Source organism: Passer montanus, unplaced genomic scaffold (genome assembly GCF_014805655.1).
Source record: "Passer montanus isolate IOZ18808 unplaced genomic scaffold, ASM1480565v1 scaffold304, whole genome shotgun sequence".
NCBI lineage: Eukaryota > Metazoa > Chordata > Aves > Passeriformes > Passeridae > Passer > Passer montanus.
The window spans coordinates 118,657-144,838 of record NW_024367753.1 but is presented as its reverse complement, the minus strand read 5'-3'; the positions used below and the strand labels follow the sequence as shown (position 1 = coordinate 144,838).

Below are 26,182 nucleotides of genomic sequence, written 5' to 3'. Positions count from 1 at the left end.
GAGGCGCTCCAAGGGTGGAGACCCTCTGGAGCCAGGCTGGGAGAGCTGGGGGTGCTCAGCTGGAGAGGAGCAGGCTCAGGGAGAGCTCAGAGCCCTGCCAGGGCCTGAAGGGGCTCCAGGAGAGCTGGAGAGGGAATTTGGAGGGACAGGACACAGGGAATGGCTTCCCACTGCCAGAGGGATATTGGGAATTGGGAATTGTTCTCTGGGAGGGTGAAGAGGGGCCAGGATGGAATTCCCAGAGCAGCTGTGGCTGGCCCTGGATCCCTGGAAGTGCCCAAGGCCAGGGTGGGCACGGGGGCTTGGAGCAGCCTGGGACAGTGGAAAGTGGGACTGGAATCATTAAAGGTCATAGGGTGATCATTGAAGGTCATGGGGTCATCACAGGGTGGTCATTAAAGGTCCCTTCCCACCCAAATAATTCCATGATTTCACTCTCAGACCCCGGAGCTGGCACTGACCCATCCATGCCTGACCCACCCCGCTCTCCCGCCCCCGGAGCAGGGACCCACCCTGGCGTGGTCCAGGATCATGGCCTGGATGGGATCCTTGTTGGGGAACACCTGGATCTCCACGATGTTCTGCACCCCGTCTGGCAGCTCCACCACCTTGTGGATGGACCCCTTGTCTGGGGAGAGAGAGGGCACAGCCCTGGTGAGGCACCCTGAGAGGGGCGACGCTGCCAGGAGGTGCCACCTGCACCTGGCACCCAGCGAGGGCAGGAACAGCACCCCAGGGAGCTGGGCTGGGAATCCTCGTGCTTCCCCCTTCCCAAAGGGATCCCTTCTCCCCTCAGCCAGGGGGAGGGGAAGCCCAGCTCGTGCAGGACCCCCAGGTGACCCCATGTCCATCCCACAGCCCTTCCCGTTGGATCAGGCTGCCCAGGGGCACCCTGCAGGGCATGGGCTGCGTTTAGACCCAGGATGCTGCAAACTCTCCATTGCTCTGTCTCTCTGATTCTCTCTATTTCAACTCTATTGCTCTGTTTCTCTCTCTGTTTCTTTGCTTCTCTCTCTGTTTCTCTGTTCCTATATTTCTGTTTCTCTCTGTTGCTGTGTTCCTGTATCTGTGTTTCTCTATTTCTCTGTTTTTCTCCATTTATTGCTGTTTCTCTTTCTTTTTCTCTGTTTCTCTCTGTGTTTCTCTGTTTCTGTATTTCTCAGTTTCTCTCTAACTGTCTCTATTTCTCTGTTTCCAACTCTCTTGCTCAGTTTCCCTGTTTCTCTCAATTTCTAACTGTAAAATCCCAAACCCACCACTCGTGGGCCCCAATCCAACCCCAGCCACCCACCGAGAGCCAGCTGCACTTTCTCCATCACAAAACCAGCAATTTAAACCCCTGCAGGTCCCTCCACGAGTGCCAGGGAACACATCCCACGGGTGGGAGGCACCCGGACAGCTCGGGAAGCACCAAAAACCGACGGAGCTGCTCCCTGGGGAAGGATCTGTGCCCCCCAGCACGAAGCGTGCCCGCCTCCCCCGTGCCTGGGACGCTGCCCGGCTGTGCCCACACAGCCAGCCTGGCAGCCATCAGCTGTTCCCGAAATTTGGCAGCTCGCTGCTGCCTGACGAGCATATGCCAGGCTGGGAAGGCAGCCCTGCCCGCGGGGGATGTCCCCTGTCCCTGTCCCCGCACCTGTGGCCAGGTAGAGGACGTTGTAGCGCTGCCCGTCGGCCGCGGCCACCTCGTGCACGCCGATTCTCTGGTAGCGGTGCTTGTTGTGGAACAGGGGGCTCCTGGACGGGGACAGCGGCTCCACCCGCTGCTCCACCTCGGGGTGGCTGTCCGCGATCTTGAACGTCTCGCTGGGCGTGTGCTGCCCCGAGGGGACGCACTGCGAGAGAGGGACAGAGGGGACAAAGGGGACCGGAGTCAGAGGGTGCTGCCCCGAGGGGACGCACTGCAGGAGAGGGGACAGAGGGGGACAAAAGGGACCAGAGTCAGAGGGTGCTGCCCCGAGGGGACAACAGAAGGGGACAAAAGGGACCAGAATCAGGGTGCTGCCCCATGGAGCTGCACTGCGGGAGAGGGGACAAAGGGGGACAAAATGGACCAGAGTCAGAGGGTGCTGTCCCGAGACTGCGGGAGAGGGGACAGAGGGGGACAAAAGGGACCAGAATCAGAGAGTGCTGTCCCGAGACTGCGGGAGAGGGGACAGAAGGGGACAAAAAGGACCATCAGAAGGTGCTGCCCCGTGGGGCTGCACTGCGGCAGAGGGGACAGAAGGGGACAAAGGGGACCGGAGTCAGAGGGTGCTGCCCCAAGACTGCGGGAGAAGGGACAGAAGGGGACAAAGGGGACCGGTGTCAGAAGGTGCTGCCCCGAGGGGACTCACTGCAGGAGAGGGGACAAAATGAGACAAAAGGGACCAGAGTCAGAGGGTGCTGCCCCGACGGGACGCACTGCGGCAGAGGGGACAGAAGGGGACAAAAGGCACCGGAGTCAGAGGCGGGCGGGGCGCTGAGGACGGCGGGGGAAGGGGACAGCTCTGCCCCGCGGGTGTTGTCCCTGTGCCCGTGGCAGGCGCCCTCTGAGATCCTCTGTCCCCGTGCTTTCCACGAAGGGATCGCACCTTTTCCAGCCTCCCTCCGTTCCCCGCTCGTCCCTCGCTCCGTGTCCCCTCCCCGGCTCCCCCGGGCCCTCCCTCACCTGGCCAGGTTTGACCTCCGGGCTGGGCCCGTTGTAGCCTTTGAGCCGCGATGTCCTGAACACGGTGTCGATGTCCCCGAAGGAGTAGACGCAGACGGCAGAGCTTCCCCTGAGGGGACAACGACGGGGTCAGGGGGACACCAGGCCGTGCCCACTGCCGTGCCCACCCCAGCTGTTTTTCTGAGGGAAAAGAGGGCTGGAAGGGAGGGTTTGGGCCAGGGCCCCTCACCAGGTGTTGGTGAAGAGCCCATAGACCTTGGAGCGCCGCCAGTCGCCCGCGGGCACGAAGAAGACGTCCTGCAGCCAGTTGAAGTTGCCCTTGGTGACGGGGTCCACGCAGATCAGGGTGGCCTTGAGGAACGTGGTCCACTTGGAGGCTGAGAGGGAGCTGGTCCCTCCCCTGTCCTCCTGGGGGCAGGGACAGCAGGGAGGGAGTCAGGGTTTGGGGGGACACCCCAAAGTGCCCATCCTGATGGGGTGCTGCCACAGTCCCGGTCCTGCCATCCCGGTGAGACAGAGAGGGGAATTCTCTGCCCTACTGGGAGGCTGTGCCCCACCCAGAGGGGCCAAACCAAGCCTGGGCAAGCCCAGGGGAGCTGGCAGGCCCCCTGTCCCCGCTGGAGCTGTGCTGGCTGTCAGCCCGGCCTGTCCCCAAGGTACCTTACACAGCTGGGCCACCCGCGAGATGTTCCGGGGCGCCTCGGGGCTCTTGTCCGGGTTGTCCTCGCGGAAGAAGTAATAAATCTTGTCCTGGTGAGGCTCCTCGTGCCTCAGCGTGGTGGCCTTGACAAACTGAGGGTCTGGGGAGGCAAGGGACAGAGCTTGGACCTGATTTCATCGGGGAGCCAGCGGTGGGGACAGGGCAGGGAGAGGGACTCGGCTGTGGCCCAGGGCAAGGACAGATCTCAGCCCCGGCTGCCCCTCCTTGGGAAGGCTGAGCTGGAACTGAGACTGAGCTCGAGAATAAGGCAGGGATTTATTAAAAGGATCTCCTCAATGGATCCACTTTGGGCAGCACAAGAACCCACCCAAGATGAACCCAAAATGGTCACAAAAATGGACAACCAAAGTCTCTCACTTTTATAAGTTCTGCTCCATTTGCATATTGCAGTTAATTGTCCAAACACAGCTTTAGATTACGAAACCCCATCCTGCTTATTTTTCTCTCTTCAGCCCACATTGTTTGTGCCCTTGGGGCTGAGATTTGGATCATTTGTCCTTGGTGCCCAGCTAGAGCAGGAATTGTTTTGTCTCCCTGCTCTGTGCACAGAGCTCACCATCCCCTAACGTGAAGCCCAGACCCACACACTAAATCTGAAAATATAAAAGCTAAAGCTGAGGCATCAGTGCCACCTTCCCAGTGCCTCCTGCCTGACTGCACAGACCCATTCCCTGCAGGGAATCACTCCCTGGAGCCTGGGGCAGCCACGGAACCCCGAGTGCCTCCTGGCTCTGGGAGCTGGTGTGGGAAGGAAGGAAGCAAGGAAGGAAGGAAGATCCCTCAGGAGGAGCAATCGTGCTGTGTGTTGGGAAAATCCCATAACACCATTCCTGTTAATGCACCCCTGGGTCGCTCTGAGCATCCTGAGCTGCTGTTTCCATGGCAGGGAACCTCCAGGGATCAAAGCCCTGCTATTCCCACAACAGGGAATGTCCCAGGATCAGCCCTGAGGCTCTCAGGTCTGGTTTGGTTTCCCCCTCCCTGTTTTAATCCCACTGTCATTTTAATTCCGTTTTTTATCTCAATAATCCCCCATTTCCCCCCCACAGCAGCCACCACAAGCCCGGGGAAGTGGAGCAGGTTCCTTTCCTGGTGTCCCCTCCCTGTCCTGCCCCGGGTTTGGCCCTGGCTGGGGTTTGCCCGGGGCCCCTGCCCGCTCTGGAAGTTGCCCAACGCCGCGGGGCAGCTGCCGGGCATTTTGCACAACCCAATTTCCTTCCACCCTGCAGGAGGGACGGGCCAGCCTCATTTCCCCATGCCCCAAGGACAGGGAAGTCACTTTTGTGCTGGTTTGGGCCAGGGGTCAGGGGAAGCAGACAGCTGGCTCCCTCCTGGCTGGCACCAAGGGCACCCGATCTGCTGGATTAAGCTTAGGGGGCACTGGGGCAGTAGGGCTGCACCACAAACTGGAGCTTGTGGGGAGCAAATTTAACTGTGGATCGCCCTCAGCACAAAATTCCATTGCCAAAGAACCCAGAATTTCCAGTTCCTGAGGTTCAGAAGGTGCTCTAAGAAGATCAGGGCAACACCAGCTGGTTATGGGACTGGTCTCGTTGGCAGCCTCACACCAGTAATTGTCACCATTGGGTATTGGCCACTCCTTGGCTGGCACTGGCACACCAAACAGGTGACAAAGGGTTTGTTTGGGATCAGATTGGTCAAACATTTGGTGTCTGAGCCTGCAGACTTGGCTAAAGCAACCTAAACATTCCTTTTTTGTGGATTTACAGGCGTTGCGAAAGCAAGCAAGAAAAACCAACGAGTTTTGCTCAATCTGACATCAATCAGCCCCCACAAGAAGCTCTGGAGCTTCTCCTGCCCCCTGCCAGCTGTGGGGGGTCAGAGTCCAGTGGGGATCCCCCCAGTGGGGATGTCCCCACTCACTCTGCATCACGGTGTCACTGGTGTAGAGCTCTCCCCCGCCCCTCACACGGCGGAATCGAGGGATCTTCCCATTCTGCTGGCTCTTCTTGATGGTGGAGTAGATGTCCTGGCCTGTGGGACGGCAGGGAGTGGGGAGAGCATGAGGAGGAGAGAAAGCAGCCAGACTTCCTGGGCGTCACAGGGATGGTGGGTATGGAACAGGAATCCCAGTCCTGACACCCAGTCCTTGAAGGGTGGCAGGGACAGATTCCTGGAAGGATCCTCACCTGTCCCCACAGCAGGCCTGGAGCAGTGGGATCACTGCAGCCCCTCCTTCCAAGGTCCATCCCAACCCAAAGCATTCCTGATTCAGGTCCCTCCTTCCCAGCTCCCTCTCAACCCAAAACATTCCCGATTCAGGTCTCTCCTGACCCAAAGCATTCCCAAAGCATTCCTGATTCAGGTCTCTCCTGACCCAAAGCATTCCCAAAGCATTCCTGATTCAGGTCCCTCCTGACCCAAAACATTCCCAAAGCATTCCCAGTTCAGGTCCCTCCTGACCCAAAGCATTCTCAATTCAGGTCCCTCCTGACCCAAAACATTCCCAAAGCATCCCCAATTCAGGTCCCTCCCCAAAGCATTCCCAATTCAGGTCCCTCCTAACCCGAAGCATTCCCAGTTCAGGTCCCTCCTGACCCAAAACATTCCCAAAGCATTCCCAATTCAGGTCCCTCCTGACCCAAGGCATTCCTGATTTCCAGTGTCCCCATCCCAGCCCCGGTGGGAATCTCCAGCCTCTGTCCCAAAGGGATGTGCATTTCCACGGGGACAAAATGAGGTGAGCCAAGGGGACAAAGCCCTTGGAGCAGCCTCAGGGCGTTGCTGTTTGTCCCAGGAAGGTTTTGAGCACAACAAAACCACAGGAAAAGAGGAAAATGGGAAAATATCCCACTTACCATCGACAACGACGAGGGTGTTGGAGTCGGGGGTGAAGGGAGCGATCCCTCTCCCATCCCAGGGTGGGCTCTCCTTCCTCTGGGTCTGGGGAAGGACAGAAGGGATCCTGAGTGGGGCCAGGCCGGGTTGTGCCCACCCAGGCTGGGGGAAGGGTCCGTACCACGTTCCAGCAGGTGGGAGCGCAGGCGCCGGTCCCGCACACCAAGAGCCCGTCCCCGTACTGCTCCACCAGGGTCAGGAAATTCCGGCTGTCCTCCTGCCGGGGAGAGGAGCCTGGCAATGGCACTGAGCCCCCAGCACCACACCAGTGCCCAGATCCCTCCTGGGTTTTCCCAGATCTCCTCGTCCAGAGGGAGCTCATGAGGAGCACACGCAGCTCCTTCAACCAAATCCTCCAGCTCTCCCCATCCCATATTTCCTCCTTCAACCCAAATCCTCCCCATCCCATTATTCCTTCAACCCAAATCCTCCCCATCCCACTGTTCCCTCTTCAACCCAAATCCTCCCTGTTCCACTGTTTCCTCCTTTAACCCAAATCCTCCAGCTCTCCCCATTCCACTGTTCCCTCTTCAACCCAAATCCTCCCTGTTCCACTGTTTCCTCCTTTAACCCAAATCCTCCAGCTCTCCCCATTCCACTGTTCCCTCTTCAACCCAAATCCTCCCCATCCCGTTATTCCTTCAATCCAAATCCTCCCCATCCCTCTGTTCCCTCTTCAACCCAAATCCTCCAGCCCTCCCCATCCCATATTCCCTTCTTCAACCCAAATCCTCCCCGTCCCATTATTCCTTCAACCCAAATCCTCCCCATCCCACTGGTCCCTCCTCAACCCAAATCCTCCAGCCCACGCCACCCCACTGTTCCCTCACGGGTGGGACCTACCAGATTCCCAGAGGACACGCACTGGCCTTCATTTTTCACCGGGAACTCTTCCTAGGATAAAAGAGAGGGAAACGTTTCCATTCCTGCTCTCCCAACGCCACCAGGCGTGGGCTCAGCGCACCACAAGGTCACCAAAACCCACGAGGTGTCCTTGTCCCCAACCCCTGGTGCCTGAAACCCCGCAGGAAGGCCGGGCTGGATGCCAGTGACGGAATCTGAGCATTGCTGCTCTCAGAAAGGATCCCTGGCTGGAAACATCCAGGGTGGATCCCGAAAGGATCCCTGGCTGGAAACATCCAGGGTGGATCCCGAAAGGATCCCCTGCAAACAGCCAGGATAGATTCAGAAAGGATCTAAAGCTGGAAATATCCAGGATGGATCCAAAAAGGATCCTCAGGCTGGAAACATCCAGGATGGATCCAAAAAGGATCCCTGACTGAAAAAATCCAGGGTGGATCCAGAAAGGATCCCTGACTGAAAAAATCCAGGGTGGATCCAGAAAGAATCACTGTCTAGAAATATTTGGGATTGATCCAGAAAGTATCTAAAGCTGGAAACATCCAGACTTGATCCAAAAAGGATCCCCAGGCTGGAAACATCCAGGGTGGATCCAGAAAGGATCCCTGACTGAAAAAAATCCAGGGTGGATCCCAAAAGGATCCCTGACTGAAAAAATCCAGGGTGGATCCAGAAAGAATCACTGTCTGGAAATATTTGGGATTGATCCAGAAAGGATCTAAAGCTGGAAACATCCAGAATGGATCCAAAAAGGATCCCCAGGCTGGAAACATCCGGGATGGATCCAGAAAGGATCCCTGGCTGGAAATATTTGGGATGGATCCAGAAAGGATCTAAAGCTGGAAACATCCAGGGTGGATCCAAAAAGGATCCCCAGGCTGGAAACATTTGGGATGGATCCAGAAAGGATCCCTGGATGGGGAACATCCGGGATGGATCCAGAAAAGATCCCCAGCTGGAAATATCCAGCATGGATCCAGGAAAGATCCCCAGCCTGGAAACATCCAGGATGGATCCAGGAAAGATCCCTGGCTGGAAACACCCTCTGTGTGGGGCAGTGAGAACCTTGAAAGGATCCCACCCAAGGTAAAACCCACCCGTGGACAACATGGGAGATTTAACCCTAATCCTAACCATAACCCTAAACTTAACCCTAACCCAGAGGAATCCCACCCAAGGAATAACCTGCCCATGGCCAACAGGGGAGATTTAAGCCTAACCCTAACCCCAACCCCGACCTTAACCGCAACCCCAATACTAACCGTAACCCTAAACCTCACCCTAACCCCAACCCAATTTTAACCCTTTCTTTCCTGCTGGGATTTCGTTCCCTGGCAGGATGGAGCCGGCTGGGCGGATCCAAGGCTCATCCAGGCCTGGAATGCCTGGAATGGTGGTCAGGAGATGAATCCCAGAGACTTTTTTGGGGTTTTGCTGCCAAACCCGTTAGCGGCGCCTCCTCACCGTGTAGTTCTCGCGCGTTGCAAAGTCGTAGTAGTAGAGCCTCCCCTCGCCCCCGACGTAGATGGAGGAGGTGTTTTCCTGGTGGAAGAACACGGGGAACCTCTCCCTCCGTGGGAACACATATTCCTTGGCACCTGGGAAGGGCACACAGCTCAGGGAGCTGCTCTGGGGGCACCCGCGGATCCCATCCCTGCCCCTGCCCGTGTCCATCCTCCAGGAGGAAAGGAAGGACCTGCCCAGGAGGATGGAATGGGTTTGGATCTCCAGGAGGATGGACAGGGTGTGGATCTCCAGGAGGATGGACAAGGTTGGGATCTCCAGGAGGATGGACAGGGTTCGGATCTCCAGGAGGATGGACAGGGTGTGGATCCAGAAAGGATCCAGGAGTATGGACAGGGTGTGGATGTCCAGGAGGATGGACAGGGTTTGGATCCAGAAAAGATCCAGGAAGGATGGACAGCGTTGGGATCTCCAGGAGGATGGACAGGGTGTGGATCCCAGGAGGATGGACAGGGTTGGGATCTCCTGGAGGATGGACAGGGTGTGGATCCCAGGAGGATGGACAGGGTGTGGCTCCCAGGCCAGAGCCCAGGTCTGACAGCAGAAACATTCACCCAAAGCCACCACCCCCAGGCTCCGTGTCCCAGACAGGAACAAAGAGTGGCAGCCAGCCCTCAGACGTCCCACTTGGCAGCAGACCCGTCTGTCTGCCCCTCTGTCCTTCCTCTTTCACATCCCACCTTCTCCAGCCCCCCTTCCCTACAAACCCGCTCCGTTCCCCTGCGTGCCCAGCTGGGCTGGGCGAGGCCGGCCCTGCTGCCCCTCCGGGATCCCAAAATGCCCAGGTGTGCCCGGGGATGGCTCCGGGGCTCAGGGCTGCCCTCTGCCCGGCGCTCCGAGCTCGCCATTCCCGCTTTTCCCTTCCCAAAGGCAGCGGCCTCTGCCCTGGGCAGCATTCCCAGCGCTCGGCCAAAGGCCGGGAGCGCTGCTGGAGCTGGCAGGCACCGCTGGGCAATTAATCAGCGGCGCGTGGCTCTTAATTGCCAGGGCTGGCACTTGGCACTGCCCGGCCCGGCGCTGCCTCTGCCCCGCCAGCAAGAGGCACCTCGGAGGTCACCGGGGCGCAGAATTCCCGCCGGGTGTGGGGTTATTCCCACCTCCTGCGGGTCCCTCATCCCTTAAAACAAGCAGAGTTTTCCCAGCAGGGCTTGGGGAAGCTGCCAGAACCGCCCAGGTCCGATTTGGGGACACAAGGAGGGGACAGCTTCCTGTGCCGTTCCCCTGGGACCGTCCCTTCCTGCCCCTGTGCCCTGCCCAGCCTTCCCTGTGCCCAAAGGCTCTGGAGACCGCTGAGCCCGAGCTGGAGAAGCTGGCACAGAACCTTTCAGGCTGATTCTGCAGCCAGCAGAGGCACAAGCCCCTTCACACCCTCTCCCTTCCCAAAACCCCCCCTGAAGTGCCGTGACCCCATCACCAACACGCCTCGGGGGAGTCTGCCCAGACCTCCCCAAACTTCACTGGGTTTCAAACCCCAGCCCCTAAATCGCTGCTAACCCAGGCGAATCTCCAAGTTTTGAGTCTGAGCTCCGAACTCAGCTCCTCCTCCTCCTCTGCCACACTTCTTTCCGGCTGCCCTGAGGCTCCTCTGGGGGCTCTTCCTGAGCTCCCCAAGCCCTGCCGAGCTGCGAGCCCAAAACAAAGCAGCCCTAAACAATCACTTGGCTGGCGCCGAGGTTGTTGTTTATCCTGCAGCTCCCCGGGGACCGCCGTGAATCAGAGCCGAGAGAGGAAACAGCTCTGCCAGCCTCCAGCGAGCCTGGGCTGGGCTCGGAGCTGGCAACCGAGCCGGCTGGAGCTTCCAGGAGCGGCTGCTGGGGTCCCTGTAGGGCTGGTCCTGAGCCCTGTAGGGCTGGGGTCCCAGTGGGGCTGGTCCTGAGCCCTGCAGAGCTGGTCCTGTGTCCTCTAGAGCTGGTCCTGAGTCCTGTAGGGCTGGTCCTGAGCCCTGCAGAGCTGATCCTGAGTCCTACAAAGCTGGTTCTGAGCCCTGTAGGGCTGGGGTGCCTGTAGGGCTGGTCCTGAGTCCTCTAGTGCTGGTCCTAAGCCCTGTAGGGCTGGTCCTGAGCCCTGCAAAGCTGGTCCTGAGTCCTGTAAGTCTGGTCCTAAGCCCTGCAGAACTGGTTGTGAGTCCTGCAGAGCTGGTCCTGAGCCCTGTAGGGCTGGTCCTGAGTCCTCTAGGGCTGGTCCTGAGCCCTGCAAAGCTGGTTCCAAGTCCTGCTCTGCCTGCAGCAGCTTGGGTTAGGGAAGGGGTTTGGATCCTTTGGATGGGGGAACATCCCTGCACCCCAAGCTGTGAGTCTGGGGTTTGATCCCCTTGTCCCCTGGTGGGATGGGGGAACGTCCCTGCACCCCAAGCTGCAGGTCTGGGGTTTGCACAGCATCAGATGAGGATGAGGAGGCAGAGGGCATCATCTCAGCGCCATAAAAGCATGGAATTGTTGGGAATGGAAGGACCCTAAAGTTCATCTCGTTCCACCCTGTGCCAGGGCAGGGACAGCTTCCACTGTGCCAGGGTGCTGGAATCCCCGTCCAGCCTGGCCTTGGGCACTGCCAGGGACAGGGCCTTGTCCCACTGTGTCCCCAAGGAATGGGACATCTCTCAAAAGCTGCTTTTGACACTGGAAATGAAGGCCGTTGCCCTTGGAGGGCTTGGCCCTGCCGTCACCCCTGCTCCCAAATCCGTCCCCGAGCTCCAGGGGACACAGGGCTCATTCCCAGGGCCTGGCTGACCCCTCCGAGCCCCCGTGCCCGGCGTCTGCCGCCAGCCCCGCGGCCCGGGCGGCAATCAATGGCACCACTGTCCCTGGAAATGTCCCTGCTCCGGGGCCTGGATGGAGAAAGGGCGGCTTTGTGCTGGGCAGAGCCACAGGGGAGGGAGCGGGGACATCACAGCGGGGACAGGGACATCACATCGGGGACAGGGACATCACACTGGGGACAGGGACACCACACTGGGGACAGGGACATCACAGCGGGGACAGGGACATCACATCGGGGACAGGGACATCACACTGGGGACAGGGACATCACAGCGGGGACAGGGACATCCCGGAGGATGCTGGGGAGAGGGGACATCAGATCGGGGACAGGGACATCACACTGGGGACAGGGACATCAGATCGGGGACAGGGACATCCCGGAGGATGCTGGGGGGAGGGAAGGGAGCGGGGGTGAGAACTGGGAGGTGCTCCAGATGCGATGGAGATCTTATACATTCGTATTATAACATTGGCTTTTTGTAAAAATTAAAGGATTCTATCTGTGTGGTGCTACAGTGACTTTGTTATAAAGATATGGATTTCATTTCTGTGGTTCATTAAGCTCACTGCTCATTAAGCTGACATCAGTTTGTTACAATCCCTGCTGGCGTGGCACAGCACCCAGTGACACAGGATGGGCACCCTGCACACATCTGCCAGCAGCAGCACTCACCCTCTGAGGGCAGTGAGGGACAGGCCCAAACTGCAGGGGACAAAAAGGGACTGAAACCACAGCCAAGGAATCCACATGATCTAAAAGGTGGAACTGAGGAGGAGCCATGCTAAATAATTCTTGGAATGTGTAAACTAGTTTGGGGAAAATTTACAATGCATAAGGGTCTGTGAATATGCAAAGGGCTGATGTAATTAAAGGTATTTAAGGGGCATCCCTGAAGATAACAGGGGGCTCTTGGCTGATGCCACAATAACCTTTGCTCTGTGGTTCTCATCTCCCACTGTCCTTCATTAAACTTTTTACATTTTCACAGGAGAGTGAAAATTCACTTGTGTGCATTCTCGTGTTTTTCACAGAGAGAGGGAAGTAATCCTGCTTTGCATCTAACCTTTGGTGACAGAGCAAGCGGCTCCCTGTGGGACCAAGAGCCCCTTGAGAAGCACCAGAGCACCCCAGAACATCCCAAAGAACCCAGGAGCATCCCAAAGCATGCCAAAGCACCCTCGAACATCCCAGAACATCTCAAAGCATCCCAGAGCTTCTCAGAGCATCCCAAAGCATCCTGGAGCATCCCAAAGCATCTGGGAGCATTCTGGAGCACCTCAGAGCATCCCAAAGCATCCGGGAGCATCCCAAAGCACTCAGGAGCATCTCAAAGCATGCCAAAGCATCCTGGAACTCCCAGAGCATCCCAAAGCATCCCAGAGCATCCTGGAACATTCCAGAGCATCCCAAAGCATCCTGGAACATCCCAGAGCATCCTGGATCATTCCAGAGCATCCCAGAGCTTCTCAGAGCCCCCCAAAGCATCTGGGAGCGTCCCAGAGCATCCTGGAGCATCCCAGAGCACCCTGGAACATTCCAGAGCATCCCAGAGCTTCTCAGAGCCCCCCAAAGCATCTGGGAGCGTCCCAGAGCATCCTGGAGCATCCCAGAGCACCCTGGAACATTCCAGAGCATCCCAGAGCTTCTCAGAGCCCCCCAAAGCATCTGGGAGCGTCCCAGAGCATCCTGGAGCATCCCAGAGCACCCTGGAACATTCCAGAGCATCCCGGAGCCGGCTGTTCCCACCCCCGGAGCAGAGGGGCAGCGTGGGCTGCAGCCTCTCGCGGCAAACCCCATCTCCCGGCCCGCTGGGGCTGAGTCAGCGCCGCCTCCCCTCCCCTCTCCTGTCCCGGCTCCAGCATTCCCGGCTGGCAGCGCCTCCCGCAGCCCAGACGCTCCTGAGTCACCGGCTCGCACCGCTCCCGGCTCCGGGGAAAAAAGGAATTGGTGGGATTCAGCTCTTTTCTGACTTCTCCTGATTGCTATGGCGTGGTTTATAAATCTGTACTGCCTCGCCCTCCACACGAGACTGAAAATGGAATAAAAGGTTTTAAAACGCCTCCCAGTTGTCCCACCTGGAAGTCAGGAAAGGGTTGAATCCAACAGGAATTCTGTGGGAATGCTGTGCTGGGGCAGAGCAGGGTGGAGGGGATGCTCCCAAGGGATAAAATCAGGATTTGAAATTAAGCATTTATCTGAAATATTTATCTGAAATAAATGGAAGTGAAAGCGGAATGGGAGCAGAACCTGGATTTTGGGAGCTGGGGTGGGCACGAGGCAGATCCTTCATTTCCTGCCCATAAATTCCTGCAAAGTGGAAATAACCTTGGAATGTGAGGTGGGAGAGCAGGGTAGGGAGTGTGCCTGCTCCCTAAAATTGTCCCCTCCTGGAATTGTCCCTTCCCTGGAATTGCCCCCTTCTGGAATTCCTTGCCCCTGGAATTGCCCTCCCCTGGCACTGCCCACTCCCACACAGCCCCTCGGCTGAGCTGTGCCACCCCCAGCTCTCCTGTCCCTGTCGCAGGATGGGGACACGCGGCCGAGCCACCAGCACGTGGCAAAGCGGGATTGGCACGTGGCAAACCGGGATTGGCACGGGAAGAAGCAGGACTGGCACGGGGAAAAGCGGGATTGGCACGGGCACGGTGCCGAGCGCTGGCAGCGCCCAGGCGGGCCCCGGGAAGTGTCGCTGTGACGCGTGGCAGCGCTGTCACTCGCGGTGGCCCCGATGGCACTGCCACCTGCTCCGCTGCCCGCGCAGCCTCCAAACACTCCCCAGCTCGGATTTCTTTTCCCAGCGCCGTGACACGTTCCCACCTCGGTGACAGCGCGTCCGCCTGGGACCGGCGCTGGAGGCAGCAGGAAACGCTGACGGACGGGCTGAGAATGCGGGAGTGGCCCCGGATGTCACCTGAGCCCTCATCCCGCCTGGTCGGGGCCAGCGAGCCGGGCTCTCCGCAGCGATCCTGCCGCGGGGATGGCAACCGGGAGCGCCTGGATGCGGTGACACCGATCCCTGTCCCACTCCCGATGTGGTGACACCGATCCCTGTCCCAGTGTCAGACAGGATGAGATGACACTGATCCTTGTCCTGCTCCCGATGTGGTGACACCGATCCCTGTCCACACTGCCAGTCTGGATGTGGTGACACCAATCCCTGTCCCACTCCCGATGTGGTGACACCGATCCCTGTCCCACTCTCGATGCGGTGACACCGATCCCTGTTCCACTGACAGTCTGGATATGATGACACTGATCCCTGTCCCACTCCCGATGTGGTGACACCGATCCCTGTCCCACTCTGCTGCAGTGACACCAATCCCTGTCCCGCTCCTGATGTGGTGACACCGATCCCTGTCCCATTTCCAGTCTGGATATGATGACATCGATCCCTGTCCCGCTCCCGATGCGGTGACACCGATCCCTATCCCAGTGCCAATAAGGATGTGGTGACACCGATCCCTGTCCCATTTCCAGTCTGGATATGATGACATCGATCCCTGTCCCGCTCCCGATGCGGTGACACCGATCCCTATCCCAGTGCCAATAAGGATGTGGTGACACCGATCCCTGTCCCATTTCCAGTCTGGATATGATGACATCGATCCCTGTCCCGCTCCCGATGCGGTGACACCGATCCCTATCCCAGTGCCAGTCAGGATATGATGACACCGATCCCTGTCCCGCTCCCCACAGGATGAGTGACAGCAGCCCCGTCCCCCTCTCCCGGGAATGATTCAGAGCCGCTCCCTGAGACGCTCAGGACTCCATCCCAGCTCCCAAACTCCGCAGTGCGGCTGGAGTTCCGTCATTCCCCCAGGCCAGGAGGACAATCCCTGCATTCCCCACCTCCCCACCCTCTCCCAGGGGACAAGGACAGCCCAGGGTCCCCTCTGTCCCCGGAGCAGGGCTGGATTCACCACACCGCTGCCTCCCTCCTCCCCGAGCTCCAGCAGGATGCCAGCAAGAAGCCAGGCTGCATTTTCTCTTTCTTTTCTTTTTTTTTTTAGACATTCTATAAATTCCCAAAATGAGGCATTTCAGGAAGGGGAAATATGTCTCCAAGGAGCTGCTGTGCTAAGTTTTCCTTCCAGCGTGACTTTGCTCAAAGGGAACAGAGTGACACGAGGGAACAGTGTGACACTGAGAGGAGGGGCACAGCGGGGACAGGAGTGTCCCATTGCCACCCTCAGGCAGCCTGGTGGGACAGGAGTGTCCCATCCCCATGGGATGGACGCCTCAGGCAGCCTTGGCAGGCTCCTGGGACAGAGCCTGCAGCAAAGGGGTTTTTTATAGGAACAGCCTGACTGTAAATGAGGCATTTCAGTTTTGGGCAGGTTTGCTCTGACCTGTCACAGAAAATTTGAAGGGTTGTGGCTGTGAGGTCCCAGCACGCTGCCACCACCATCCCACACCTCGTGAGAAGTGACACATTTCACATTTTCTGGAGGGGTTTCCGAGAAGGAGGCGAAAGGAGAAACGCGAGAGGCAAGAATGCGTGGAGGCCACTTCCTGCTGTCCCCCCCTGTCCCCAGCCTCTGCCGGGGCTGCACCCCAGGAGCAGGGTCCTGCTCCCCCAGAGTCCCCAGGGAACCCCTCTGGAGAAGGAGAGGCTGGGAGGAAGGGCTGAGGGATCACCCCAGAGCAGCCCTGCCGTGTTTCAGGTTGCCCCGTGCCCCAACCTGAGTCATTTCTCAAAGGAAGCAGAAGCAGCAGAGCAGAAGTGACAATGACACCTCCAGGTTCCTGTCCCATCCCCCCACGAGCCCACTCCGGGTCCAAATCCCACCCTCACCCAGCTTTCAATCCCTCTAGGTTTCCATCCCATCCCTCAGAAGCTCCCTCGGTGTCCAAATCCCACCCTGACCCCGTTTTTGCTCCCTCCAGGTTTCTGTCCCATCCTCCAGGAGCTCATTCGGGGTCCAAACCCCACGCTGGCCCAGCTTTCAATCCCTCCAGGTTTCCATCCCATCCCTCAGGAACTCTCTCAGGGTCCAAACCCCACCCTGGCCCCGTTTTTGCTCCCTCCAGGTTTCCATCCCATCCCCCAGGAGCTCCCTTGGGGTCCAAATCCCACCCTGGCCCCACTTTCGCCCCCTCCACGCTCCCCTCTCCTGCTCAGCTCGGAGCTGACAGGATCGTGGCCACCTGTCCCTGCTTTCCTGCTCTCCCCTGTTCCTGAAAGGAGCAGGGACCCCCAAAATCTCCAGGGGAAACCAGACAGAAAGCTCCTGGCCGAAGGAGTGAGCCGGGAACTCCCTGCCGCGGCTTCGTGTCCATCCCACCGCGGGGCTGGAACGCGGATCAGCGAGTCCTGGTGGAATTCCCGGTGTTCCAAAGGCAGCCCAGCCTCTCTCGAGCCCCTGGGGCAGGGCAGGGCAGGGCCAGGCTCGCAGCGATGCCTGGGCCGGGCTTTCCCTCAGCCGCATCCCGGGAAGGAGCAGTTAAAAGGTTTTCCAAAGTGCTTTCCCATCAGCCCGGGCCGGGTAAAAGCCCTGACGGGAATTTTGCCGTTCCCTCCATCCTGCAGGAAAGGCTGCGGTTCCCAAAAGCAGGGAATGGGGCTGTGGGCTGCTTTCCTTCCCATTTTCCAGCTGGGGTAAGCTCCAGCTGCTCACTCAGAACCAGCACAGGCAGGGAGAGAGGGACTGGGGAGACACACACAAAAAACCCACTAAGGGGCGCAGGAGCTGGCGGGAAACCCCAAAAGAAGAGATGTGAAAGCAGCCTGAGCCATCTCACACCTTGCCTCACCCCGAGATCCCGGCAAGGCGCGGCCCCGGGGCTCATCAGGAGTTTCTCATCCCCCCAAGCTGCTTTGGAGATGAGCAGCGATTCATCACCCGCCAACAGAGCTCTGTGTTCTCGTTCTCTCTTATCTCATCTCATCCCATCTCATCTCTGCCTCCCCAGCCCTTCCGAGCTCCTCTCCGAGGGAGGGGCACGGCCTTGCGGGACCACCAACATCCTCACCCAGCGGGGTTTTCCACTCCAGCTGGGAATTCCTCCATCCCGCTTTTCCCTTGCTCCTTTCCCCCCCTGTTCCTGGGTACCCGAGGTGCCCACCGTGCCCTGGGGTGCTCCCTGCCCAGCTTTTCCCTGTTCCTGGGGTGCCCACCGTGCCCTGGAGCACTCCCTGCCCTTCCCAGCTTTTCCCTGTTCCCGGGGTGCCCACCGTGCCCTGGGGCGCTCCCTGCCCTGCCCAGCTTTTCCCTGTCCCTGGGTTCCTGGGGTGCCCTGGGGCGCTCCCTGCCCTGCCCAGCTTTTCCCTGTTCCTGGGGTGTCCACCGTTCCCTGGAGCACTCCCTGCCCTGCCCAGCTTTTCCCTGTTCCTGGGGTGCCCACCGTTCCCTGGGGCGCTCCCTGCCCTGCCCAGTTTTTCCCTGTTCCTGGGGTGCCCTGGGGCGCTCCCTGTCCTGCCCAGTTTTTCCCTGTCCCTGCTCTCCCTGGTGCCCACCGTGCCCTGGGGTGCTCCCTGCCCAGCTTTTCCCTGTTCCCGGGGTGCCCACCGTTCCCTGGGGCACTCCCTGCCCTGCCCAGCTTTTCCCTGTTCCTGGGGTGCCCACCGTTCCCTGGGGCGCTCCCTGCCCTGCCCAGTTTTTCCCTGTTCCTGCTCTCCCTGGTGCCCACCGTGCCCTGGGGCGCTCCCTGCCCTGCCCAGCTTCTCCCGAGCCGGGCACACAATGGAGCCCGCATTAACGGGGATAATCCATCCCACAAAAGCCGGCGATCCCGATGCCCGGCAGGGCCACGCTGCAGTGCTCTCGGAGCACACAAATGCGCTTTTTCAGAGGCACGCTCCCGAAAGGAAATATCCTGGCACGTCAACCATTCCCGAGCTATTCCTAGGAGCGCCTTGAGGGGGAAAAATCCCCTTTGGTTTGGGAACTGAGCTGCCGGGTTTGGGATTGGGATTTGGGATCCCAAAAGCTCTTCTGGGAGCTGTGCTGCCGATATCCCTGCTCCGAGCTGGAGCTGGAATTGATCCCAAACACCCACTCAGCCAGCAACAAAAGAGACCCCTAACCCTCATACTGCGGGGAACAGGCCCTGGATTCAAAGCCAGGGCTCCGGGAACGCTGGAATTCTCCTTGTTAAACATCAAACCCCTGGCTGGCGGGCTCGGCAGCAATTCCATGAATACTAACACGGCCCCACTCTCGCTCCCCCCATAATTATGCAGCACTGGAGCTGCAAGGCGAGGCCGGAGCCTTTGATTCCGTGGATTTGTGCCATCCGGCAGGTCAGGCCTTCCTGGCTGCACCCCACGGCTGCAGGGGCTAAATTTAGAGCCAGGTTCTGCCACTCTGCAAAGGCTCCGCTCTGCAGCGCCGGTCCCAGGCTGTGATGATGGAATTTTATCCAACAATGGCACAAGCACTGCTGGATGTTGTGTCAATGCAACAAAGGATGGATTCGGTGGATCCGGGGAGCCCCTCCCAGCCCAGGAAAGTCAAACCCAGGCATTGATTTCCCAGGAAAGGCCTTCCAGGGGGAAAAGCTGCCCTGAGCAGCTCCAGCAGCATCCAGCAGCAGAACAACCACGCTCCATCCAATCCCTATCCCAGCTCCCCACAGCTGGAAAACCCTTCCTGGGCAGGGCTGGGCACAGGGGGGTCAGGAAGGATCCCAGCGGGATCAGGAGTGGCCCTGCTGTGCCCTTCACAGAGGGATTGGGAAGGATCCCAGTGGGTTTGCTAATGGCCCCACTGTGCCCTTCCCAGTGGAGGCAGGAAGGATCCATCCCAGTGCGATCAAGAATGGCCCCACCAAGACTTTCCCAGTGGGGTCAGGAATGGCCCCATGGTGCCCTTCCCATAGGGATTGGGAAGGATCCCAGCAGGCTCAGGAATGGCACCGTTGTGCTCTTCCCAGAAGGATAATCAGGAACAGCCCCACCATGCCTTTCCAGCCCCCCTGCTGCTGGAGGCTCCCCCACCCGCCGTGCTGTCCCTGTGGGTGCCAGCCCTGGGCCATCCCGGGTTTGTGCCAGGGATGCCCCGAGCCCTCCCCAGCACCCTGTGCGTGCCCGCTGAGCCGGGACAAGGATTTCCCATTCCCCTCACGTCCAGCCCTGCCCGCAGCTCGCATTCCCCAGCCTCGGAAAGCCCCGGGGGCAGGAATGTGACAGCAGACTTCCCAAAACTCAGATCCCAGCACGGCCGGGGCAGGGCGAGGGCAGGTGTGTGGCTGGGACCGGCCCCGAATTCCTCAGGGAAACTCCCGAAACTCGCCGTGCCCTCTCCCTCCCACCCTCCAGACGGGAATATTTACCCCCATGCATAACAAGACGTGGAATCATCGCTGCCCTGACCCCGTGAAGCGAGGCGGGGAGGGGACAGGTGACAGAGAGAGCTGTCATTAAGGGCTGCATCACCCAGACCTTACACTTAAATCACACCTCCACATCCTGCTCCCCCGGCGTGCCACACGGGTGGGGCCGGGCTGGTAGCAAAAGGGTGCCCGGCAGGAGGAAGCAGCCCTATTTCTGGAGCAGCCTGGAATAGCCACGGAGCCGGCTGGAACCCATTGCCCCTCCTCGCTCACCTCCCAGCCCGTTTTAGGATGTGAGATTTTCCCTAAAAAGCACCTTGGACTTAGATTTATTCCGTGCTCAAGCTCAGATTTAGTTTGTACTCAAGCACTCGGGTCTAAATTTAGTGTGTCCCATTTAAGGCACCGACTGCATCACCCACAGAACACCTTCCCAGGCCGGTTTGCAGCAGTTCTGTCCCCAAATTGGCTGGTGCAGAGCTGGGAGCTTGGTCAGGAATTGGCATCTGGCTCCCTTTTCCAGCCACAACTTCCACCACTCGTGCCCTGCCTGTTGTTTTTGTGTCGTGCTCTTGCAACAGGAGGTGCCTGTGATTCACTCCATTTGTTTGGTTTGCTTTTCTTCTTTTTCAATCTGCGCACAGCAAAACATATTTCTTTTTCTTTTTTTTTTCTTCCCCAACCAACATTTTCAGTTCCCAGCATCCCCCAACCCTGTGAAAAAGGAGAAAATAGCACTGCTGGGAAAGCGAGCAGCTTTCTCCTGGAAATGGTGATGCTCTGAGAGCTTGGTGGGAAAGTGTCCTACAAAGATGTTTCACACCACGGGACCACAAAAAACCCCAGAGATGCTGTCACTGAGGAGAAAAGCTGCTGCTGGCACCAGAAATCCCTCGTTTGCCACAACAGGAGGAGATGAAGATCTCAAGGATCATCTCAGCCCATGCCCTGCCACGGTCAGGGGCACGTCCCACTGTCCCAGGCTGCTCCAAGCCCTGTCCAGCCTGGCCTTGGGCACTGCCAGGACCCAGGGGCAGCCCCAGCTGCTGTGGGAAATCCATCCCAGCCAGGAATTCCTTCCCAAATCCCACCCATCCCTGCCCTCTGGCAGCGGGAGCCATTCCCTGTGTCCTGCCCCTCCACCCCTGATCCCAAACCCCTCTGCAGCTCTTTCCAGAAGGTTCCAGGGGGATCTAGCCCTGCTGTGCCAGGGCACGTAGAGCTCCCCGCCAGCCCTGCTGACACAGCTCTCCCAGGCAAGGAGGCAGCCAAGGCCGGCAGAGCCCAGGAGCTGCTCCAGGCGGATTCCCAGAAGTGCCAATCCGAGTGCCCGCTGTACCCTGGGGCGGCTGGAGCCAGCTCACCCCGCCGAGGCAGCCAAGGGTCAAGTGTCTAATCCTGCCTTTCCCTCGGGGACCTCCTTATCTCGGCTTGCAGCTCACCTGTTAATGAGCTGGGAGCAATTAAACAGCCGGAGCCCAGCCCACCCCGCGGTGGGATGAGTTTTCCTCGGCGCTCTGCACGTGTGGCTGAGCAGGCACGAATTGCTGAGCGTGGCAGCAGCTCCAGCCCGGCCTGCAGCAGCCCCAGGCTCCGTGCCACGCTCAGCGTTTTGCGATGCTCGGTGACTTTCCGGTCAGGAGACAGCCGGGCTGGGCTGTCCCCTCCGCTGTCACCCTCCCCGGGACACGGGGAAAGCTCCGCGTGGGATGCGGCTGCACCTTTCCCAAAGCACATCCCAGCCGGGCAGGGGAAAATCCAGGGAGGCAGGGGAGGATGGGGAAGGAAGGGACGATGGGGACACTCCGCAGGACACGGGGACGGGCAGCAGCCGGGGACACTCCCAATCAGCCTCCAAAGGGAACGGGGCAAAGGCCCTGCCGGCAAAAACGCCTCGAGCGGTGATGTGGAGCTGACCTTTGCTCCGGGCTCCGTGAGAGGAGGGAACCCTGCAGAGCCCGGAGTGCTCGGCAGTGACCACTTGCCCACGGTGACCTGGAGCTGGCCCCCTGTGCGGGCTGCAGGGCCCACGGAGCTGCAGAGCACCGTGCTCCAGAGTGGTGGGAATTGTTCATGCAGGGGCTCCGAGCAGCAGGACAGGCCCGCGGTGCTCCTCGGTCTGCAGGGGTGAGCTCAGGCTTGTGCCACCCCGGCCTGGGTGTGTTTTGTCCCAGCTGCCCACGTCCCCTCTGCTATTTCTTACTGGGAACTGGGGGCCAAAGCAGTGGGAGCTGCAGCGAGGGCAGGGTTTGGCAGACCCCGGGAGGCTCCAGATGTCACCAAAGCGGTCGAATTGAGCATTTTGGTGTCACAGACTTGCCATGCATGGTGCTGGTGAGGGGATCCAGGCCGCGGGATGGCAAAGCAGCCGCAGCTCTGCCCGATTCCCTGCGCTGCAGGCAGGGAGGGATCGCTCCTGCAGAGAGCCCGGCTCTGCCCAGCCCCACAGTTCCGCACCCTCGCCCTCCTCGGCGCTGGGGCACGTGGAGGTGCCTTTGCCGAGCCGCATCACCTGCTGCCTGTGCGGGGCCGTGGCGTGGAAGAAATTTAATTAGGGGAGAGCTGCCAGCTCCCGCAGAGCCAGGGCCAGCCCTGCACCACTGCAAAGGCAGCAGCGGGCCCGGAACGCTGCTCCCCCCGCCCAGGAACAGGGGGCCGAGCTGGAAATCAGCGCTGCGAGCTGAAAGGCAGACCTGCGAGCTGGAAATCAGCGCTGCGAGCTGGAAATCAGCCCCGCGGCTCCATCCCCCCGCCCGGCGGGCGAGGGCCGGGCTGGGAGCCGGCTGCAGCTGCAGCAGCCACGTGCGGAGCCCGGAACGCCGAACATGCTGAGCTTTCAGCGTGCCCGGGCCACGGGAAGTTCAGCGGGGTTTGTGGCCACAGCAGCCCCTGCCCGTTCCCTCACCCTCCTCCTCCTCCTCGCTCACCCACTGCTTCGGGAGGGTAGAGGTGACACCAAGGAGATGAGAAATAGGACACGGCTCGCTCCCTGACTGCAATCCCGCCTAGCCCGGGGCCCCGCCGAGTTCTGCGAAATAATTACAGGCACAGATAAGCACAGAGAGTAAATGAACGCCCTGATTGGTTTCGGTGACAGGTGCTAGCAGCTTTCAGTGCCACCCAGACACGGGTGAGCGACGAGTGACAGCATTGTGCGGGGACACAGGTGGGGATCGGCCACTCCGCCCCTCCGTGTCCCTCAGTCTCCAGCCACCGCTGTAGGGGACAGGGGGATGTCCCCGGAGCAGCAGCCCCGTCCCCTTTTCCCGCACCACCGCCGGTGACGCCATAGCGGAGCAGCCTCCCCTGCCCTGCGTGCCGGTGCCGCTCCCCTTTGTGTGACAAGGTGACAGCAGAGGCCAGCCCCGAGGCGCGCACACGGCCAGCACCCCCTGCCCGCTCCGCCAGCCCGGGGAAGGGCACGCAAATGCCAGCGGAGGAGAACAGATGGCACGGAGCGGAGCGGGGGAAATGGGCGTTCTCGGAAGTTGCCAGGGAATGGGGAGCAACAGAGGAGCCCTTGTGCTGCAGAGCCCGCCCGGCACAGCCAACGGGGCTTTGTTCCAGCCAGCCTGGAGGGGATTCATCCCAAAACTCGGGATGAAACCAGCGCCGGCACACCAGGCTCGGAGCCTTGAAAACATTTCTTTGTTCGGGTTCGCTCGGATCCACTCTGGTTACAAAGTCCTTACGTGCCGTTTGTAAATTTTTTCCCCGAGACCAGCGGTCCTCGGCAAATATTTACTCCCCAAACTCGTCTGCAGCGAGCAGGGCGAGTTCACGCAGATAAATAAGTGCATTAACTATGTAAATACACACTTCTCCTTTCTGGAGAGCTGCAAGTTAGGAAATGTGTTAGAGCTTTTCGACAGCCTTTAATATACCCAGCAGATAGGGGGGGAAAAAGCGCTTTTCGACAGCCTTTAACATCCCCAGCTCGTAGGAAAATGCTTTTAAACCACTAAAAAAAAAAGAAAAAAAGAGAAAAGAAAAAGAAAGAACGGTTTAAAAAGCCAATTAAAAGCCGGCAGCCTCAGCCCACAGGCGTTTTAACGAGAGCCAAAAGCCTCCCCGAGGACACAAAAGAAATAAAAATAGCCCGGAGTGCTCAGAGGACGAGCCCCAGGTAGGAAGGAGCCGGCGCGGGGAGCAGCCGCATCCCGAGGGCGCAGCCCGGACTCACCTTGGGGAGCCGCGATGATCCGGGGGTTCACCTTGGGGCGCCCCGCTGCCCACGCTCCCAGCTGGCCGAGCCACAGGGCCACCAGGAGGGCAACAGGCGACTTCCTGCTGCCCATTCCTAGTCCGGGAGCGAGCCGGGGCCGGCGGCCGGGCGGGCTGACAGCCGCATCTCGCCGCGTACAAAAGGCTGCGAGCGGCCGGGCGCAGCCAATGGCGCGGGAGGGCGGGCCCTGCGCAGGGAAAATGGGAGAGACAGCCGAGCTCGCCTCCGCACACCTGAGCTCCGCACGGCTTCCACCGCGGCCCGCGGGGGCTTTTTTTGGGTTTTCCTCGCTCCCCTCGGGGAGGGGGTTGGTGGTTTTGTCCCCCGCGGAAAAGCCGCAGCGGGGCCGGGGTTTGCGCAGAACTTCCCGCGGGGGCTGCGGAGGGGAAAGAGGATGGGACGGGTGAGAGGGGAACGGAAATAGGGCCGAGAATAGGGCACAGAGGGGGTGCTGTGACACGGGGGTGCTGCGTGCCCCGAGCCAGCTGCGGTGGCAGGAGAGGCACAGCTGGATGGGGAGCGGCACAGCTGGATCCAGGAGGAGCGGGATGCAGCAGGGAAGGGCCGCTCCTAGGGACACGCGAGTGTCACCACGGGCTCCCCGCGCTGTCACACCCCCTCTCCCGAGCACACGTGGCAGGGAATGACATCCCCCAGTGGATGTCACACTCCGGGAGCCGGCAGGACGGTGAGCCCTGCCCGAGCATCCCGAACCTTGGTGACGCGGCCGCTCCCCCAAAGGACACCCCGCGGGTGGCACGGTCACCTTTTTGTCGCAAAGGTGCCCCCGGGGAGGCCCGGGAGCCTTTGTGGCTGTGGTTAATGAGAGGAGCGGGGCATTCCGAGCACGGAGAGCGAGCGGGACGTGACCGGAATGGGAGAAGCCCACCGGGAAGGAGCCGCAGCTGCGCCCTTTAAAGCGGCGATTGAAGCTCAGCCCCGGCCCCGCTCCGCTCCTGCAGGGACGAGCAGGGCAAGGGGGGCACGCTGAGGGAAGCAAAAATAAATTAATGAGCCGCCTAATGGTGAATTTGAAGGAGCCACAGGGATTTCCCGGCGCTTCTTTGTGTGTGTGGGTTCATCTTTCTTCAGCCACGCAGCTGCCGGGGTAATTACAGGGGTAATTACAGGGGGAAGGCACACACTCACTTCTGGCCGTGGTGATTCCCAGCCTTGCAGCGCTCTGAGCTCAGCCCGACCTGCCCCGGGGGCAGCTGCAGGTCCCTGTTTGCTCCCTGAGCTGCCAGACCCCGTTATCGCTTGGTTTCCAGCAGGAAAAAAGGAGTTTTCTTCCTGAAAAAGGTTTTTTTCCCCCCAAAACGCTCCTGAAAAAGGGGGTTTCTTCCCCAGAAACGCTCCTGAAAAAGGGGGTTTCTTCCCCAAAACACTCCTGAAAAAGGGGGTTTCTTCCCCAAAACACTCCTGAAAAAGGAGGTTTCTTCCCCCAAAACACTCCTGAAAAAGGAGGTTTCTTCCCCCAAAACACTCCTGAAAAAGGGGGTTTCTTCCCCAAAACGCTCCTGAAAAAGGGGGTTTCTTCCCCAAAACGCTCCTGAAAAAGGTTTTTTTCCCCAAAACGCTCCTGAAAAAGGTTTTTTCCCCCCAAAACACTCCTGAAAAAGGAGGTTTCTTCCCCAAAAACGCTCCTGAAAAAGGAGGTTTTTTCCCCCAAAACACTCCTGAAAAAGGAGGTTTCTTCCCCAGAAACACTCCTGAAAAAGGAGGTTTCAGGACTCAAGCTCCCTCAGGATTTTAGGAGCGTCTGTAGGATCCCAGAGTGGTTTGGGGTGGAAGGGCCCTTGGTGCCCAACACCTCCCCCTGTCCCAGGGTGCTCCGAGCCCATCCTGGAGCGCCTCCAGGTGCTCTGGGCAGCCTCGCAGGGAAGGGTGAGCGCAGCCAGGGGGGAGCCTGGCTCCCAGAACCATGAGCTCATTGCGTGGGAAAGCGATTCCAGGCGATGGGCAGGATGTGGAGAACACAACCCCCAGGAAAACCCAACCTTCCAGAGCAGCACAGCTCCCCAGAGCCCGTTTCCAGCCTGGCCCGCTGTGCAGGAGGTGCTGGAATGAAGAACACCCTTCCCAAAGCAGGGAAGCAGCTCCCAGATTGAGTTTGGTAGCTCAGGAGCAGGCAGCATCAGATTCCAGGCAGCAGCTCAGCCCCTTCCTGCAGAAATTTCCATCTGCTCCACTCTGGGATCAGAACTTCCCCAGCAGAACTCGTGAGCAGCTTTCTCCCAGATCATGCGCCTCGCTTCCAGCACGGATCAGGAGGCAGCCTCCCCCAGGAATCTTGTCAGAAACACAGATT

The 26,182-nt window shown here is 59.5% G+C and overlaps 1 protein-coding gene across 2 annotated transcripts in view; it reads right to left on the bottom strand.

Moving 5' to 3' along the window:
• The window catches only part of SEMA7A (semaphorin 7A (John Milton Hagen blood group)), a 28,325-nt gene extending 4,289 nt beyond the window's left edge, over positions 1–24,036 (bottom strand). The window contains exons 1-11 of one of the 2 annotated variants that reach the window (XM_039714723.1): positions 23,830–24,036; positions 8,556–8,689; positions 7,074–7,124; positions 6,352–6,447; positions 6,191–6,275; positions 5,256–5,366; positions 3,311–3,450; positions 2,880–3,058; positions 2,651–2,759; positions 1,637–1,901; positions 513–628 (exon numbers count right to left, since the gene is read on the bottom strand). In XM_039714723.1, coding sequence (XP_039570657.1) covers positions 513–628; positions 1,637–1,901; positions 2,651–2,759; positions 2,880–3,058; positions 3,311–3,450; positions 5,256–5,366; positions 6,191–6,275; positions 6,352–6,447; positions 7,074–7,124; positions 8,556–8,689; positions 23,830–23,944 — 1,401 coding nt within the window. In that variant the 5' untranslated portion in view covers positions 23,945–24,036. The remainder of the gene's footprint in view (positions 1–512; positions 629–1,636; positions 1,902–2,650; positions 2,760–2,879; positions 3,059–3,310; positions 3,451–5,255; positions 5,367–6,190; positions 6,276–6,351; positions 6,448–7,073; positions 7,125–8,555; positions 8,690–23,829) is intronic. The other variant, XM_039714724.1, reaches the window with a different exon arrangement.
• Positions 24,037–26,182: the final 2,146 nt, after the last annotated feature.